This window comes from Haliaeetus leucocephalus, unplaced genomic scaffold (genome assembly GCF_000737465.1).
Source record: "Haliaeetus leucocephalus isolate CR32 unplaced genomic scaffold, Haliaeetus_leucocephalus-4.0 Scaffold932, whole genome shotgun sequence".
Lineage (NCBI taxonomy): Eukaryota > Metazoa > Chordata > Aves > Accipitriformes > Accipitridae > Haliaeetus > Haliaeetus leucocephalus.
The window spans coordinates 3,722,387-3,738,419 of record NW_010973368.1 but is presented as its reverse complement, the minus strand read 5'-3'; the positions used below and the strand labels follow the sequence as shown (position 1 = coordinate 3,738,419).

Below are 16,033 nucleotides of genomic sequence, written 5' to 3'. Positions count from 1 at the left end.
CCCGCCTCCCCGAGCGTGCGGGGGCGGGGCGGGGGGGGATGAGCGACGTTTTCCACGCGTGACACCAGCCCACGCGTGGGTTTACAGCGGGCCTGGCCTCCTGCCTGCGGCGCATCGCGGGAGGGATGGGGCAGGACTCGCCTTGTGCTCGGGGCCGCCGGCTCGCCCAGGGGCTCGGGCTCTGCCGTCGGGGTGTTGGGTGCGGGATATTGGCTTGAGCCACATACAAGCTCTTTCCCCGCAAAAATCACGTCGCGGCGGCCCCGTATAATCCGCACGGCGAAGGCCTTCGGCGTGCGGATTATACGGCGGCCGGCGGGCCGGGCCGCTGCGATAAGGCCGTCCTAAGCCTCATGACAGCGTGCGAGGGGGAAAGAGGTACGGTGACGTGGCTCCCCACGTACGGCCTGGCACGGCGGGACGGAGCAGCAGGCGCGGGGAAAGAGCAAGGTGGGGGCTTAGAAACCAGGTTTTGGTACGCAAAATGGCTGTTCCCATCTTGCTGTGTCGTGGCTCACCTGAATTTTAGGGAGGCAGGTGTTTGCTACGGGGAAGAAAGTGGTCCTAAAGCATCCTTAGGGAGTATAAGGGAAGCGTCGGCAGAACATACGTGAATAATACACCTATGTGACAAACAGCTATTAAAACTTCAACAGCTTCGCTTTAATTGTGTCCGCAGTCTGCCTTTCCTAGGCTTTCTTCAAATTTCCCAACTAGCTGAGTAAGGTCTGTTGCTAAGTAATCACTTCATAACGGCTTTCTGTCTGCTTTTTACTTCTGTCTAAGCTCCAAAGGCTTCAAAAGTAAGCACGCAGACAGTCAGGGTGGTCTGCTCAGGAGTCTCTGAACTCTGTGTTACTCGGTGAGTATTTGAGACCTCCTGAAATGAAGTTGCCCTTCTAGCATTTGCCAACAGACACCCAAAGGCTTTGGGTTTTTGGCAGTTGTGCTTGGTTATGGCTAGAGAAGGCTGTTTCTGGAGTCTTGCTTTTTTAAAAATATTGTTTTGCTGTGTATGGTTACATCATTTGTAAGAGGAACCTTGTCTGTGTATAGGCAGAGCCAAGCAGCCTTACTGCTTTAAGTTGTTGTTATAGTATTTGCCTGGTAAGGTGCATGTATTTCAGACTGAGTGCCATGTTACCGTCTGTCTCTTACTGCTCAGTGATCAAGCTTCCTGGTTCACTGGTTGCCCACTCTTAGGTCAACTGACCCCAGAGTCTCTTCCAAAACTTACTTTTATGACTTGTCTAGGGAGGTAGTGAAGCAGTGAATCCCATGCTTGAGTCTTAGCCTGGCTTTGCTGCTGAAGTTGGTGTCCAGGTGGGACTGCTCATGGAAGTTGTATTTTACTGGAACTGTAAACCAAAAATAAAATAAAATAAAGTCCTGTACTAGTTTGAAAAGCCACAAAGGAGGAACAATAATGTATGCAATTCTTGCTTACCTTTTTATTGTTCAGGTATGCTGTGGCCTCCCAACACACTGAGCCTGTTATAAGTGCTGTAACACCTCTGTTAGGTGCATACATCTAAGTTTGCGTGGGAAAAGTTAGTTCAAGACGCCAACCATGTCTGCAGGTGGTCTTGCTCCTTCTGCACTGGATGGCCTGCTTTGGTCCCCTGGATCGGGCCACTGAACGTAGGAGGTTGGTAGTGAATCCTGGCCGGGCTCATTACAGTTCCTGCTGGTGAGCTACGTTTTGTGTGTGTGATACCCCAGCGCTAACAGTGGCACCCTCTGTTTTGGAGGACTCCGCCGGCTCTGCCATCTGGCTGCTGAGGGGCAGCATCGGGGCGCTGAGGTCTCGCTTGGGCCTGGCCACGTGCCTCTGCCCCGTTGTCGAGGCTGGTGAGGCTGGCGGTTTGGGGAACTGTCGGGCTGTTTGTTAAGGGCGAACAATGCCCTGTCTGTAGGGGATTGTGTTACCGTAAATAACGTTAGAATAGCATGAAAAATCCCTTTCAGGTCAACTCCCCCACAGTGTTCTGGCTGGGCTATTAGCAGCTTCTCCCGCCCCCGCACACCCAGCTGAATGGGCAGTGTATTTGGCTGATTTGGGTAATGCTATTCAGTTTTGATGTAAGTGGATAGCAGAGCTTTTACTGTCCAGAATCCTGTTCGTGAGCAGGCTATTGCTAGAGCTGCAAAGGGCAAAAATGGATCAAGCTGCATAATATTCTCTAGCTAAAGGTTAGCTGTGGTGTCTACAAAGCCCTAAGGGAATAGTGCTCAAAATAATAGGCACGTTTGAGAGCTTTCTTTACTGTGTTCTTGTGACTGCTTCTTGGGATGGAGAACCCAGTGTGCAGATTATATGGTGTCATGCTGAACCAACATCTTGGTTAATCAGGACCGCTCCATTAAATTGCATGCACCGTATGGTGCCCAAAACACATGCTTTTACATTGTGTCTGTGTGGCCGGGTGTGGGATGGTCCTGTACTCTATCTAGCAGGGCCTGCTCACTTGAGCCGAGAGCCTCCCAATAGTCTGGTGGCTTCCAGACTGGAGGTGGCTTGTGTCTGGTGGCTTGTGGCAGGGGGATGGCAACACAGCTGCCTGTGCCTGACTATGCAGGCGTGCTTTCATCTGCTCACCGCTTGAATACAGGTAGAGCTCTGAGCAGGAACTGCAACGCGGGAGGAGAATGGTGCTCCTCGTTGTTCTCGGATGCTGACAAATACCATATGGTGCAGGGGCAGCTACAACAAATCCTGTAGCAGACAATTACGGGATAACCTGTATGTAGAGGAAGCTTGTTCCTAAAGTCTTGCCTGCTATGGTTTATACCCTGAGGCACAAGGGTTTATATACTTTGTTATTTTTCCTGCCTAATGCAGCAACTCTCATTATCCATGTGAAGGTCCGCACCTGTTCCGAGTCTAGTAGGCTGCTGGCATCAGTGGTATCCCATGGCAAGGGGTTAATTAGGTGTTCTAATAAGAATAAAGAAGAGTATTGCCTTAGAATAATTTTGGGTACATAGCCCTTTTATATGGGCTTTGTACAAGGAAACAAGGCTGTTTTTCTGTTGTAAGATGGATTAAAGGAGAACGTCTGACTTGCCTTCTCAATATCACAAATCATTTTGTGTACTTCTGTCTTATGTACCTGTAAAATTATTCCCGAGCTTTTTAGTTTCTTCACCTCTAAGACTTTAAAAGACCCCTAGTAACTTTAGCACTCATGCTTTTTCAGACATACCTGTTGAAGGATAGAGCTGAGGGAAACTGGGAAGCGTTCCAGTGGAATCCACACGGTTGATTTTCATGCAGTATTGTAACGTCTTCAGTTTTTTTTCACTCTGTCAATGGTTAGAGTATGTCAACTGGATGGAGCCTTTAATTGAGCACAATAATTCTCAAGTCTGCGTCATGAAATGTGTGTCCTTTTTTTACTCTTTGTTGAAGCATTTTTGTAGACCTACAGTTTTTGCCTATTCTTAGTAATTTCATAGACTTAGCGCAAAGCAGTCATTATTCTGTGTAGTCTGAATTGTCCTCTGAAGTGGCCACTTTTATGGATCTTGGCACCCAAACCTTGTATAACTCAGGGCCATGCTGGTGGTTCATTTCTAGAGGAATAGATGTGCCCTTCTCCATTTCATCTTCTGGGGAATGAGTCTTTTTTGTCCCATGAGGCTTCTCTGTATCTCTGTTGCTATGGGAATTTATGAATTTTGCTTGCAAAATGAAGGCAATGAGTAGCAGTTTGGTTCAGCTAGAGTTCCTAAATGTAGTCTGTCTTCAGGGGTTATAGGAGGAAGAGGAATTAGTGTGGTTTTCGGTTTGGGGTTTTTTTTTGGTTGGTTGGTTGGTTGATTGCTTTTTGGTGGGTTTTTTTTGTTTGTTTGTTTGTTTAATCTAGGAGTCAATAATTACCTTAGAAGCACTCTGACTTTGTCAGCTCCTGGAGTGGGGATGAGGAGGGGAGGAATTGATAATCATGAGGAAGGAGGGGAAACTTGAAAGGAGAAAGCAGCAGATCCAAAGGGGAGGCTGGGAGTACTCTTCCTGCACAGGCAGTGTGAGCCCATTGCAGCGAAACACTGTGTTTCTTACCCTCCTTGTCTCTCTTACAGATAACCGACTCAGCTGGGCACATCCTGTATGCCAAGGAGGATGCCACTAAGGGCAAGTTTGCCTTCACCACTGAAGACTATGATATGTTTGAGGCCTGCTTTGAGAGCAAGCTTCCTGTGGGTAAGTGAAGTGAACGGTCTGTTGGCTGCTTCTAGCTTCTGATCAAGTTCACGTAGATATGTGGATTAGGGGTATGGGTAAAGTGGTCCTGGGTGTGGTCTGCAGAACACTTTGAGTTTTAAAGGTGATCTTCAGGAGGTTCTGGGCAGTCTTACTGCAGAATATCTGCTGTCAGTGTTGCATTTGAAGTTAAGTAATCCTCTGTGGCTGTCGTGTAGAGCGCTTGGGTTTCCTGTGAAAGGGGAATCATGTGTTCCTTCTGCAGAGGTCACTACAGTTGCAATGAGTGGCAGTACCAGGGAGCAAACCACACCTCTTTGCCCTTTTCATGCTTCTCCCCATCTTGCAGTTGAGCCAGGACAGAGCAGAATGCCATCATCTCGAGACCCTGTCTTTCTCCCCAGCTGACCATCTCTGCCCATTTTGTGGAACGTGATCTCTCCACAATGTGTACTTGGCAGCAATCCTACGTTAGGTTAGCAACCATTTTCTCTGTGTGTATGTATAGAGAACGTGGCCATGGTTTGCACCCACAACTGCTCTCCAAGTGGTCAATAAAGAAAGGGAAGGGGAAATGACCAGGACGTCAGCCTTGAATTTGTGCTGCAGGGATGGTTGCCTAACAAGCACTGAGGCTCGTTTCCTGTGAGTGTGACGCATGTGCTGCTTTGAGTGGCTGGGCTCAACTTCAGGACAAACGTGCTGAAAACAGCCAGCACGTAGGCTGTAGTCTCATTTGCGGTGGTGTGAGCGCATGCAAGTTTGTAGGTGCTCACATCTTTTCACGGTCACTGTCAGAGTTCTGCTCCCTGGACCTGGTTGTTCTTAGGTCTTATCCTAAAAGGTCCCAGAGCATTTCACAGAGCAGTCACTAGCAGCATTCCTCATGTCTGTTGAAAGGCAGCTTCTGTTTTGCTGTTCTGCTCCACATGTAAGATACAAATAGCTTGCAAGTTGAAGAGAACTTTCCAGAAAGAGAAGACTGTCGTCTTTGCTGGGATTGGGAGGGACCTGGCTTGTAACACCTCTTCTATGGTATTTTACAGATAAGACAGTGACCCCAAATGCTCAGGATTTTGCTTTTATTTCACTCCAAAGGTAGGGCTTCCAAATGCTCCTTAACGCATTGAGACATGCAGGCACTAGTGACTCATCTGGGAGTCACTCATGCTATTTACTGTCTAACACCTGGGTGTTTGGGAGGTCTCCAGACAGTCCCACAAATCCTTTCATAGCTTCCATGTGATCACACATTGAAGTGGGAAAGGCTTCTTTCTTCAGTTGTGTCTAGACTCTTACTTCAGTGCTTGTGACCAGAGGTTTCTTGCCTAGACTGAGCCCCTTATAGCTCTTTTGATTGTTGGAAATGTTTGTTCCCTGGCTCCATTGTATTGTTGCAAGTTTGTTTTAAAGCTTTCAGTACTGATGAGGATAAAATATTTCAAAGTGCAGATTCTACCTGGTGACTATTGGGGCATTGAGGTGCCAAAATCTAGAGCTGTTCAATTGAGCAGCTGGATCCTCTTCTGGAGGCTTTTTGTTTAGGGGCCTCCAAGCTGCTGGTTTCTTTTTGGACTCAGGTGCGCCAAATTCCTTGCTAAAGAGAGATCCTCTGTGGTGAGTATCTCCAGATTTCCCATGGCTGTACTGGAAATCAAGCAAGTATTAAAGTAAAGGAGGTGGCACTGTGAGGCTTGCTCATCTGCAGGACATGGTTAAGGTACTGTGGAAGACATAACTATGTCACAAGGAAGTGCCTTGTTTCGTCTGTAAGGTCAGCATGGGAATGGGGGAACTGACCAAGTGCCGTTTTATCCCCATGTTTCTCTTTAAAGGTGGGATTTTTTTCACAGTCTCATCAAGTAAGTGATCAGGACTTGTAGTGGGGCAGCCAAGGAATAGTGGAATAGAAAAACTGTTGGTAGAGGAAGCCCAGAGCCGTTGGGACCTGAGGGGTCTAAGCAACTGGGATTTCTCAATCCTTAACCACAGAAATGAGGAAGACGAAGTGAGAAGAAGATCCTATTTAGAAGGTCCACCTTATCAGAGTGGAGGAGTTCTTAGGGTGCTTCTTGGAGCTACGGGTGTTTGCATGACAGGCTTTTTTCCCCTCTTCCAGTGTGGAAGGGTCCTGTCTTCCTGACCAGGGCTCTGTTCCCAGGCACACTTACTCTCGCACTATATGCTAATCCCCGAGAAGAACAGCCTGGCCTGCACTACATGCTCCCCTGTAGAGCTCTTCCTGTGTGCTAATCTCTACCCCTTTGCTCCTTCTGTAATCCTTCTCTTCCCAAACTTTCTTAAGAGTGTTATGGCTCATTTTTTTCTGGAATTACTGTGGGAAATTTTTTTTACATCTAGTTCAACTATCCTGTTTTTCCACTGACTTTGCAAATTAGGAGCTCTGCTAATCTCCCAGGAAACAGTTCTGTGCTCATGTGAGATGACCTCTTGAAGACCTCCTGGGGGGGATGTAGGTATCAGTTTAGTTCAAGATCTCTGGGACTTAACTGTTTTTCTCTTTGCTGCTGACCCCGTCTGCTCTGGTGAGCTGTAGCTGCAGGAGGAGCAGGGAGTTACTGAGGATCTGATGAGCGTGAAGGGAGCTGCCTAGTGCCTTGGGCTCAGTAAACTTGTAGACAAACAGCTTGAGTTTTTCCAGGCCAGTCCCTGACAGTGTTAACCTCTTGCAGAATGTCTGCTTTCCATCCCTTTGCATGCAGCAGCTCTAAGTTCTCTACTTTCTTACTGCTTCTTGGCAGCTCTCCCTTCCAGCCTGACAAATTAATCCTTCCAGTTCTGTTCTCCTGTTCACTGGCCTTTTCATCTTTCTCATCTCTTCCTGGAAGCTCCAGCTCTCCACCCAAGTTGCTGTAATTTAAACAACATTAAAAAAACCTCTCGCTGAACTGTGTGCTTTGAATTTTCTTCTGCAGCTTACTGTTGGCTGTTTTACCTGCCAGTCTCCAGGCATGCTGGTATATGTGTGGCATAAGTGGTCAAAACTTGTGGTTGGAGAAAGGAGCAGTGGGTGGTTGTATACAGCCTGTCTGTTAAAGAACAGTGCTGGGATTTGAGTTTTACAGTAACCGGTCTTTTATAAGAAAACCAAAAAATTCCATCATAATCCTAATTTATCCATTGGGCTCTTACATAGCTGGGTTTGAATTTTGAGCTCCTGTATCCCTCTGGAAATTTAAGAAACAGTTTGTAATTGATATGGACCATCTTGTCAGTAGGTTATTCTGTGTTCTGCTAGCAGTAGAAGGTGGAGGTGATTCTACTCTGGTGTTGAAAAGCTGTTCAGTGGGTAGAGAGAAAACTTGGGGATGTTGTACTGAAGACCTGGAGTATCTTCCTAGCTCTGACTGGAGTGACCCAATGTAACCTGCACACTGAATTTGCCTGTGGACTGAGGGAATGTCCACCTGGCAGCCTCCTAAGGCAAAGTGTGAGTATTGGATGAGCTCCTGGATAAAGACTCTGAAATTCATAATCTGAGTGAATTTAGACCTTGTGTTTTGCTGGCAGCCAGCTGAGGACAACTGTAAAAAAAATAAATCCCAAAGTGCTGTGATTTGGGAATGTGTTATGTACAGACATTTCCTTGGTGGGTGGTATACTGGAATATGATACTCAGGTCAGCTGATGTGCTGCATTCTTTAGGGTATCTTATATGCCTGTTCTATTTTTTTATTCCCTCCTGTGAATGTTTTCAGATGTGACAGTTTGTAGCAGTTAAAAGAAGCTATTAGCCATAGGTGTCCCTGGCCTGGGGGCTACAGCCTTAAAAGATACCTACTGTGCTGTTGACTGCAGCCTTATCCTACTCACTGTTTGTGTAGCTCCAGCTTGCAGTTCTCTGAAGTGGTGTTTTCCTGGCTTCAGAAGCCTCCTGCCATCTTGGGATTTGCATTAGCAGTGTGGGTCTCTGATATCTGAGCTGTTCTTTCCCTGAAAAGATATGTTGGTAAAGGGATTGCCTTAATTTCTGCAGATACTGCAGCATGTGAGGGTCAGTAGTTCCTGTATGCCATATTCTTCAGTTAAGCAGTTTACCTTCTGCTCCTTTGAATGTAAAATAATTTACAACCCCAGTAACCTTGACAAGTTGCCGATGCACTTCCTGCTAGGAGGAACGTGGGCTTCCCAGTTGAATATTTGTCCCTCTGGTGACTTGTCTTTCGCCAGGCTGTCTCATAGCAGCTGGTATTCATCTTCTAATCCTCTGCAGTTTTTACAGTGATTTGCATCCTACACACACTTAGCGCTTTTAGTTACAGCTTGTTCTCATTATCTTTGTGAGGCTCTCCTTCAGCCAGGATTTATTGTGAAGTCTCTGTATTTTTAGGCTGGACTGTGCTGCCTCCGCAGTTAGCTGCAGACATGGAGGGAGGGGAGGGATGTTGTGAGTTCTTCCTCAGTGGTGGGGAGAGCTGGTGATTTCCTGGCAGGCTGAATGTTTCGCACAATGAATCCTTTCATGATGCTTCCAGGAACAGGGAGGATGCCGGACCAGCTCGTGACTCTGGATATGAAGCATGGAGTTGAAGCAAAGAACTACGAGGAGGTATGTCCCCTGGCTGCCTGCACTGCAGGCTCCCCTTTCCCAGCACTCACGTGATGCCATTTGTAGATCTGGGACTCATGATGGGAAGCTGTTTTCCCAGCGGTGATGAAAGCCTGCCTGCAACCTACAATTCCAGTGAAGCTTTGTGTGTTAGGGGAGAAAAAAAAAAAAAAAAGACAAACATTAACTAAAATGAATTCAGTACTCTGGGAACTGGAGCCTAATGTGTGAATTTCTTTGCTAGTATAGCGTGACCCAGCTTCTGGGCATAGGCATTAGAGGCAACAAGAGACTGAGATGTGAAGTTTCCCCAGCCCCAGCAGCGGAGGGCATTTTAGGTTAATATCAGATCTTCCTAGAGGTCAAGTTGTGTTGTTACTGTTCCTAACTGTAAGATATACTGGCTCAACAGCCCTGAAGTGTCACTTGTACATTTCTAAGAATTGGCAGTGTATCGATGTAAAGGTGTTTGGCAGAGTAGTAGCTGGTGTGAAATGGGTATTTGGTTTGAAGGCGTGACTTTGCAAATAGGCATAAAGCCTAAACATTTCTATCTTAGGAGGACATTGCTTTCTTAGACCCAAGAGCCAGCTGTGTGGATTAGCAGTTGCTTTGTGGCTGGGACAGTCCTGGCTGGTTTGGATGCTGAATTTTGATGGCTGCTACTATGCTTTTGGCTCCCTAGAATTTGGGGTCAGCTAGCCCCCAGCACAGAGCCTGTGCCTGAAAAAATGAGAGTTGTTATGGGAGAAAGATTCCTGCAAATTATTTCTGTGTCCACTGCGCACAACAGCGTGGGAGATGCCTTAGGGAGGAGAGTAGGTAGCAGAGGAGCCTGTGTATGGTGCCAGTTAGAAAACTAACAAATTTCTGAGATGGGCATGCTGGAGTTTTTATATCCTTCTGAGCTTTGGGCTAGCTGGTCCTGCGTGGTTTAAGTCAGTCTAGAGCACATCCTATGTAGAGAGTAAGAAAGTGCTTGGGGTCAGGGAAGAGCAGAGCAATCGTTGGGCCAGCTGTCTGGCAACCAGCTACTGAATGATTACAAGATGTTGAAATCTTACAGGTTGACCCCTGAGAGCATAACTGGGAGGATTATGGTGATTACATTTACAGAATCTCTTTAAATACAACCCCGCAGTATACTCTGAATTACGTCACTGTAGTGCTACCTAGAAGCATTGTTCCTATGCAGAAAGATTCTCCTGTGCCTGTATATCTACATACCCACTGGTTGTACTGATACAGCTGTCTTGGAATAAAAGTAAGTATCCATTATGCTTTTCAGTGTAGTCAGATTGATGGAAAAGGTTCATGGACAAACCTGGGAAAAGAACAATTTAGACTTGCAGTCCCACCTGATACCAAATGCGGATCTTGGCAGCACTGGCAAGCATCCTTGACTTGTGAGGACCTCTGAGTGGCAGACTGTGTTGAGCCTTGTTGAGCAGCGTGTCTGCAAGGGACTCAAACTGGTTTACTGTTTGTACAGCTGCTACGGATGTTTAGCCATACTGCTTTGCAGTGTGTTTTCTTTTTTTATCCTCTCTCTCCCCAGGTTGCTGTACTATTTGTGGGTTTTGACTTGACAGGTTGCTGTAAGGCCTCAGAGGGGAGGACTGTTGCTCAGGTTTCTCTCCTGGAATTGCTGCCTTTTTGAGCCTTTTGCTTGTGATGTTCATCTGCTATAAGGTACCAGTGACCTGTATTCTCCCCCAGTTCTTGTTGAATTGCTGCAAGGAGACTTGATGCAGGGAGTTGAACAATGGTGGCTGATACTGTCCTGCTTGTGCATGGATATATGGAGTGAGAGGAGGGGTGATGTCCAAGTCTGACCTCACAAGCTTTCATAGATCCAGACATTCTTGAAGCAAAGCAACTGGGAGAGAGAGCTGGGTTAGAAAACCTAACCGCATGGCAGTGTCATGCCTTAGTTTTCTGGGGTAGGGAGGAATAACTTTCTCCATTCAATAAGTAGAAATGAAGGTAGCAAAAAGCAAGAAGACTTTTCAGAGGGAACCAGGAAGGCTTGGTGATCTAGGTTCCTTTCCAGATCAGCTAATCCTTGTCAATTCTTGGCTATAGGGCGTCTCTTTCTATGCTAGGAAGAGAGTTAGGGTTTGACAAATCTTTTAGTAGCCCCTGAGAAGTTCAGTGGAGATGTTCCTTCTAGGATGATGGCATTCCACCATCATAGATGCTTGGTGGGCTTTTTACAAAATCCCTTGGAGCAGCTGTGCATATTGGCTTCACTAGGGATGAAAGAGGTTCCAGGATGTGTGTCGCGGAGTATATGCAGTGCTAAAAATAGCTATCAGATGTTTCTAGCTACACCTATTAAGACCAACTGAAGGGATGCAGGATGGAGCAGACAAACCTTGATTTTTTTTTCCCAGTGGAACCTTTGTAGCCTTCTGTGAATGCGGAAAAGTGCCCTCCAGGAAGATAATGAAGCTAGTCGACACAGGGCTAGCTTGTCAGTAGAGCTGACCAAGACCTTGTGTGTGTGTTATAGACCTGCTGCTCTAGCTGTGTCAGCAGAGCCTGGGCCGTAGTCACACATCCACTGGTGCCAGTTTTTCAGCAAAGCTCTGCTGGCACATACATGTCCAGGCTACAGGGTTTTGTCAGTACAACCCATTGGCTAGAAAGCAGGAGGGGTTTAACCTCCTGTTTCCTACCCCTCCTCACAAACGCACTCCAAATTGACACCGCTGTGCTGGCAGAGCTGTAATGCACAGCTCACCTCAGCATAAAAATCCTCAGATGACTGCTTGATGGCCTGCAGCTTGCCAGGATACGCATGTCATGTGAAGACACTTAAGTAAAATGGCTGATGAGCTAGCACTGGCCTGGTCACGAGCATCTCTTCAGATGGACTCTGATGCCCAGGCAGCTGCCTCTGGAAGCAGTGTTTCAGGTTTGCCTGTACCCTGGGCACTCTGTTGCCTGCCTGTTGGCACCTGGACCACTGAGGGATGTCATCCTGTGGCTTATGTCTAAGTAATCCTGTGTGATAGTGAGACCGGTGGTGAGCTGCAGGTGCTCCATATGTTTTCTGTAGTTTTCTGTAGCGCATCTTTCTTCTGCTGCATTCCTCAGCATCTGGTCTTCATGGCGGAGGCCTGTCAGTCCTTGGTAATAGTGACAGATTCTACGCCAGAACCAGAGTTACCCAAACCCTACACTGGAGCAGTGGCAGGAATTGCAGTTAGCTTCCTTTGAGTAATGTCCTTGTGTCACAGATTTAGTCAGGTTGCAGCCAGGACTGGGGCAGGGACATGTGTTTACACATTCAACTTTAAATAGTTGTTGTTGTGGACTGTGCTTTCTAATTGAATGTCCTGTGGATTTTTCTTTTTGGATGCAAGCCTATGACTTGTAGGACTGTAGGCTGCATGTTCTGCACAAAAATGATGTCCTATAAACCCTGCTATTATGAGGGAAGTGCACTTTTTCTTTCAAACTGGCTCAGAAGCAGCCCATAAGTATTCCAGCAGCGTCACCTGGTGGCGTGAGGCAGATGAAGCACTTTGTAGTTGCGTGGTCCCTACCAAGAGCATATGCTGCCCTTGAGGTTATCGGTCTAAGGGATAAAAGCCCTGAGCTCTTGTGGGTGTAATCAAACCACTACTACTGGGAAGCAGGGTGCTCGAGCTTTCTGGGGTGTGTGGCAACAGTTAGCAAAGTGAGTCTTGCTGCTAATATCCCGTGTGCCTATAGAACAATATCGTATGCGTATGTAAGTTAGTCACCTGTACCTCAGTCTGTGACTTCTATTCACTGGAGGCTTAGTCATGTGGTAAGCTCTTCTACCCACTCCTCAGAAGCCAACTGTGAATAAGCTAACATTAGGCCGAATAAGGAAGAAATGTGCTTGTATGCATACTGTGCTCCTCTGTTGAGTAGGAGGGGTAGTAGGAAAGTGTGTTTCAGAGAACAGGTGGGAGAAGTGTTAGTGTTTTATGCAATGGTAGTTTCTGGCTTGTAGAGGTGTTTCCCTAGGGGAAGGATGCCCCAGATCTGTAGTATGTGAGGAGGAGTGGTTCAAACTGGCAGTAAAAAGCCATGTGGGAACTTTTGGTTTTGGCTCAGTGATTGCCTGACTCCCTCTGTTTTCTAGATCGCGAAAGTGGAGAAGTTGAAGCCTCTGGAAGTAGAATTGAGGCGCCTGGAAGATCTTTCAGAGTCCATTGTTAATGACTTTGCCTACATGAAGAAACGAGAAGAGGAGATGAGGGATACGAACGGTAAGAAACTCTGTGCTCCTTCAGAGGGATGGAGCTCTAAGACCCCTTACTTCTGCTGAATGTTTTACTAGGACAGCATTTGGAGATCAAGCGATGATAGTGGTCTCTGCCTGTTCTGTTCTTGGTGAGGGAAACCTGCTGATATTTCTCTCCCTCTGAAGCAGTCACTGAGTCTTGCGTGTCCCAGCTCTAGAAATCATTTCTTTCTGTCTCGGTTCCTAACGTGAATTACTCTGTACCATTTATTGTTGCCCATTAACCACAGTTTTGCCTTGTTCCCTCTCATTATCCTTCGCATTGTTCTCTTTGCTTTTATTCTCAAGTACTGTTGGTGCTTCTGTGCCCTTGCCTTCCTGCTGGATGATATCTCACCTTTGAAGTTTCGCAGGGGTGGGGAGAGAAAATCCTGGAAACTTTGCCCTCTTGAGGCACATCCTGTGATGTCAGACTCCCATGCAATGGTTTGTTGTCTGTTTCAGAGTCGACAAACACTCGGGTTCTGTACTTCAGCATTTTCTCCATGTGTTGTCTCATCGGACTGGCCACCTGGCAGGTTTTCTACCTGCGTCGCTTCTTCAAGGCCAAGAAACTGATTGAGTAAAGGAGCAAGTCCTCCTCCCCCTCCTCTCAGACCCAGCTGGACACCGCTGGGACTCAGCCATGGCCCCCTGGAGCCATCTCACAGATGATACCCACTGACTGAAGCCTTTCTGCAGGAACTTGGACCCTAAATGGGGAGGGGAGCCTAAACATTGAAGGCAATGGGGGACTTGTGAAATCCTGTTGGATGTTGAGGGTGGGGGAGGTTGTGATGGGTTTGGGGATTCCTGGGGCAGTGATTAAATAAAAAAAGATGTTTCCATGACAGCTGCAGCAAGTTTTTGCGCTGTCTGTTCTCCTTTTATAATCTTGGCTTGATGATGTCTCCATCTGTCTATGACTGTAGTGTTACTCTGAGCCACTTGACCCTGCTGAGCTCTTTAGGTGCCATGCAGCTAGCACTGGGGCAGAGCGGGGGATTCCCTGTTCTGACCAGCTGGGATCTAAGCCTCGTGCAAACAGAGGTGAGTGTAAAGCAATAGGATTCATCATTCCAGCAGGGCCTGAGGATAGAGGGAGGTCCAAGGTTTGGTCCCTGTCGTGGACTTCTGTGTTTCTCCTTGTGGGAGCTGGTGTCTTTGTGCTGACAGGTCAGGGCACTTGAGCATATGGTGGTTTAGCCTGGAGGAAGGGGAGCCTTGGAAGGAGGGCTTGGGAACGTGTTTGAGCTTGGAAAGGAGAAGCCTGCTTTGCTCAAATAAGCTGTCCAGCCTTGCTCCTTGTCCCACCCTTGCTCCACGTGTTTGTCTCGGATTTGCCTCCCTTGTTCTGAAATGATGCAGCAGTTTTCCTGAAAGCCTTGGTCAGGGATGGCCTTTTGTGCAGACAGGAGGCCTCAGTCAGATACAGTCACAGAGCAAATAGGAGCAGGTTATGCTAGGAAACTTGGTCTTACGTTGAGCAGGAGACTTTTTTCATCTAACAGTGTAGTGTTTATCCAGCAGGCAGCTGGCTGAATCTCATTTTTCCGAGACCTCAAAGCAAGGTGGGCTGCTGCTCATGTGGAACATGAGGGCCTGTGCCCTGCTTTGAGGTCTGAGGGTGCAAGGGGTGCTTTGCAGGTTGGCAGAGGAGTTGTTGGAAGGATATGGATGAACTCAAAAAAAACAGTACAGGGTAGGAATAGGCTAATTCTACGTCTGGGGGGAGTCTGAACTGTGCCCTCAACAGAACTGTTATTCTGCTACGCAGTACTACAGAGAGAGCAAGCAGCTTCTCGTCATTTCTCAGCTGTCCAGATGGCATGATGTTAAATAAGCCAGGCTGGGAAAAAAATGGGCAGGTTAACTTCCTGGACTTACCTGCTGCAGTTTTTAGGCAGTGATTAAAATTCTTTCACCTTCTCTGCATTCCTTCAGAGCAAATGGTTCAGCAGCGCAGCATTCTGTTGTCATGTGCCTAGACACTTCCGCCTAGGGAAGAGGTTGTCATGGCCCTGGGCCTGGGCTACCATTTTGAAAAAAGCATGGTTTTATAATTTCTGACCTGAATCTGATCTATTTCTGGGAAGGAAATGGTTGTCCAGGGTGAGGCAATGGGAAAGAGGATGAAAAGATGACCTCCTGTCATCTAAATATATTAGTACTTTGCCTCCCCTTTGCCATTGCCAAGTTCCCAGTGTTGTTAGTTCCACTGGCAAGGGCTTAGATTGCTTTTAATTTGTTTCTTTTTTGATAAAGCCATATTAAGAACCCAAGTCCACTCCTCTGCCCTTGCATCCATTTTATCCTTGTACGTTTCTGAAAGCTGTTACAGTGTGGAACAGCAGTGATGCCACAGGACTGAATTACAGAAGTCATTTGAAGGTAGTTTTAGGTCCTACAGTTTGAAGCCTGTAGATCTGTTAAGGTTTTGCTTTTGTTTTTATATAACTCGAAAAAACAGTACAAGAAAGGGGCCTTTCCAGTCTTGTCTGTTTTGATATCCTCTCCCCGTCCTTATCTGAGTACAAAGATACCTTTATCTTAAAAAAGGTGGCAAGACCTTAAGTTCCCCAGGTGACTGTTACACTGTCATCGTTCTGGTGTTGGATTTTGATCTTCACTGTACTGGTACGATTACTGGGGAGCAGGTGTGGGGGACTGATATGGATTTACCTGTAATGACTGGTTGGGGGATTTTTGTCAACTTTCTCAAATAAAATTTCTTTGGGGAAGAACCTCAGTTGTCTGTGTGAGTCTTGTCCTCTTTGTGCATGTTCCTACCAACTGCTGTTTCCTGGAAGCTGACCTGTCACAGGAAGCAGCAAGTACACAGACTTCCTGCAAGCCTTTGGGTTTCTCTAGCAACAGTTAATTTCTAAAGAATTTGAGAATTCCAGACTAAGGAAAGGTACTGGCTTGCATGGGCTTCCCTGCGAAGCTCAAGCTTTCAAAGAGGGGTTGAAACCGCAACGGCATGGTCAACAAG

The 16,033-nt window shown here is 46.9% G+C and overlaps 1 protein-coding gene across 1 annotated transcript in view; it reads left to right on the top strand.

Moving 5' to 3' along the window:
• Positions 1-15,784, top strand: part of TMED10 (transmembrane emp24-like trafficking protein 10 (yeast)) — a 16,142-nt gene extending 358 nt beyond the window's left edge. Inside the window, exons 2-5 of the mRNA XM_010583722.1 lie at positions 4,084-4,204; positions 8,701-8,774; positions 12,898-13,024; positions 13,504-15,784. Of these exons, the coding sequence (XP_010582024.1) occupies positions 4,084-4,204; positions 8,701-8,774; positions 12,898-13,024; positions 13,504-13,625 (444 nt within the window). The 3' untranslated portion in view covers positions 13,626-15,784. The remainder of the gene's footprint in view (positions 1-4,083; positions 4,205-8,700; positions 8,775-12,897; positions 13,025-13,503) is intronic.
• Positions 15,785-16,033: the final 249 nt, after the last annotated feature.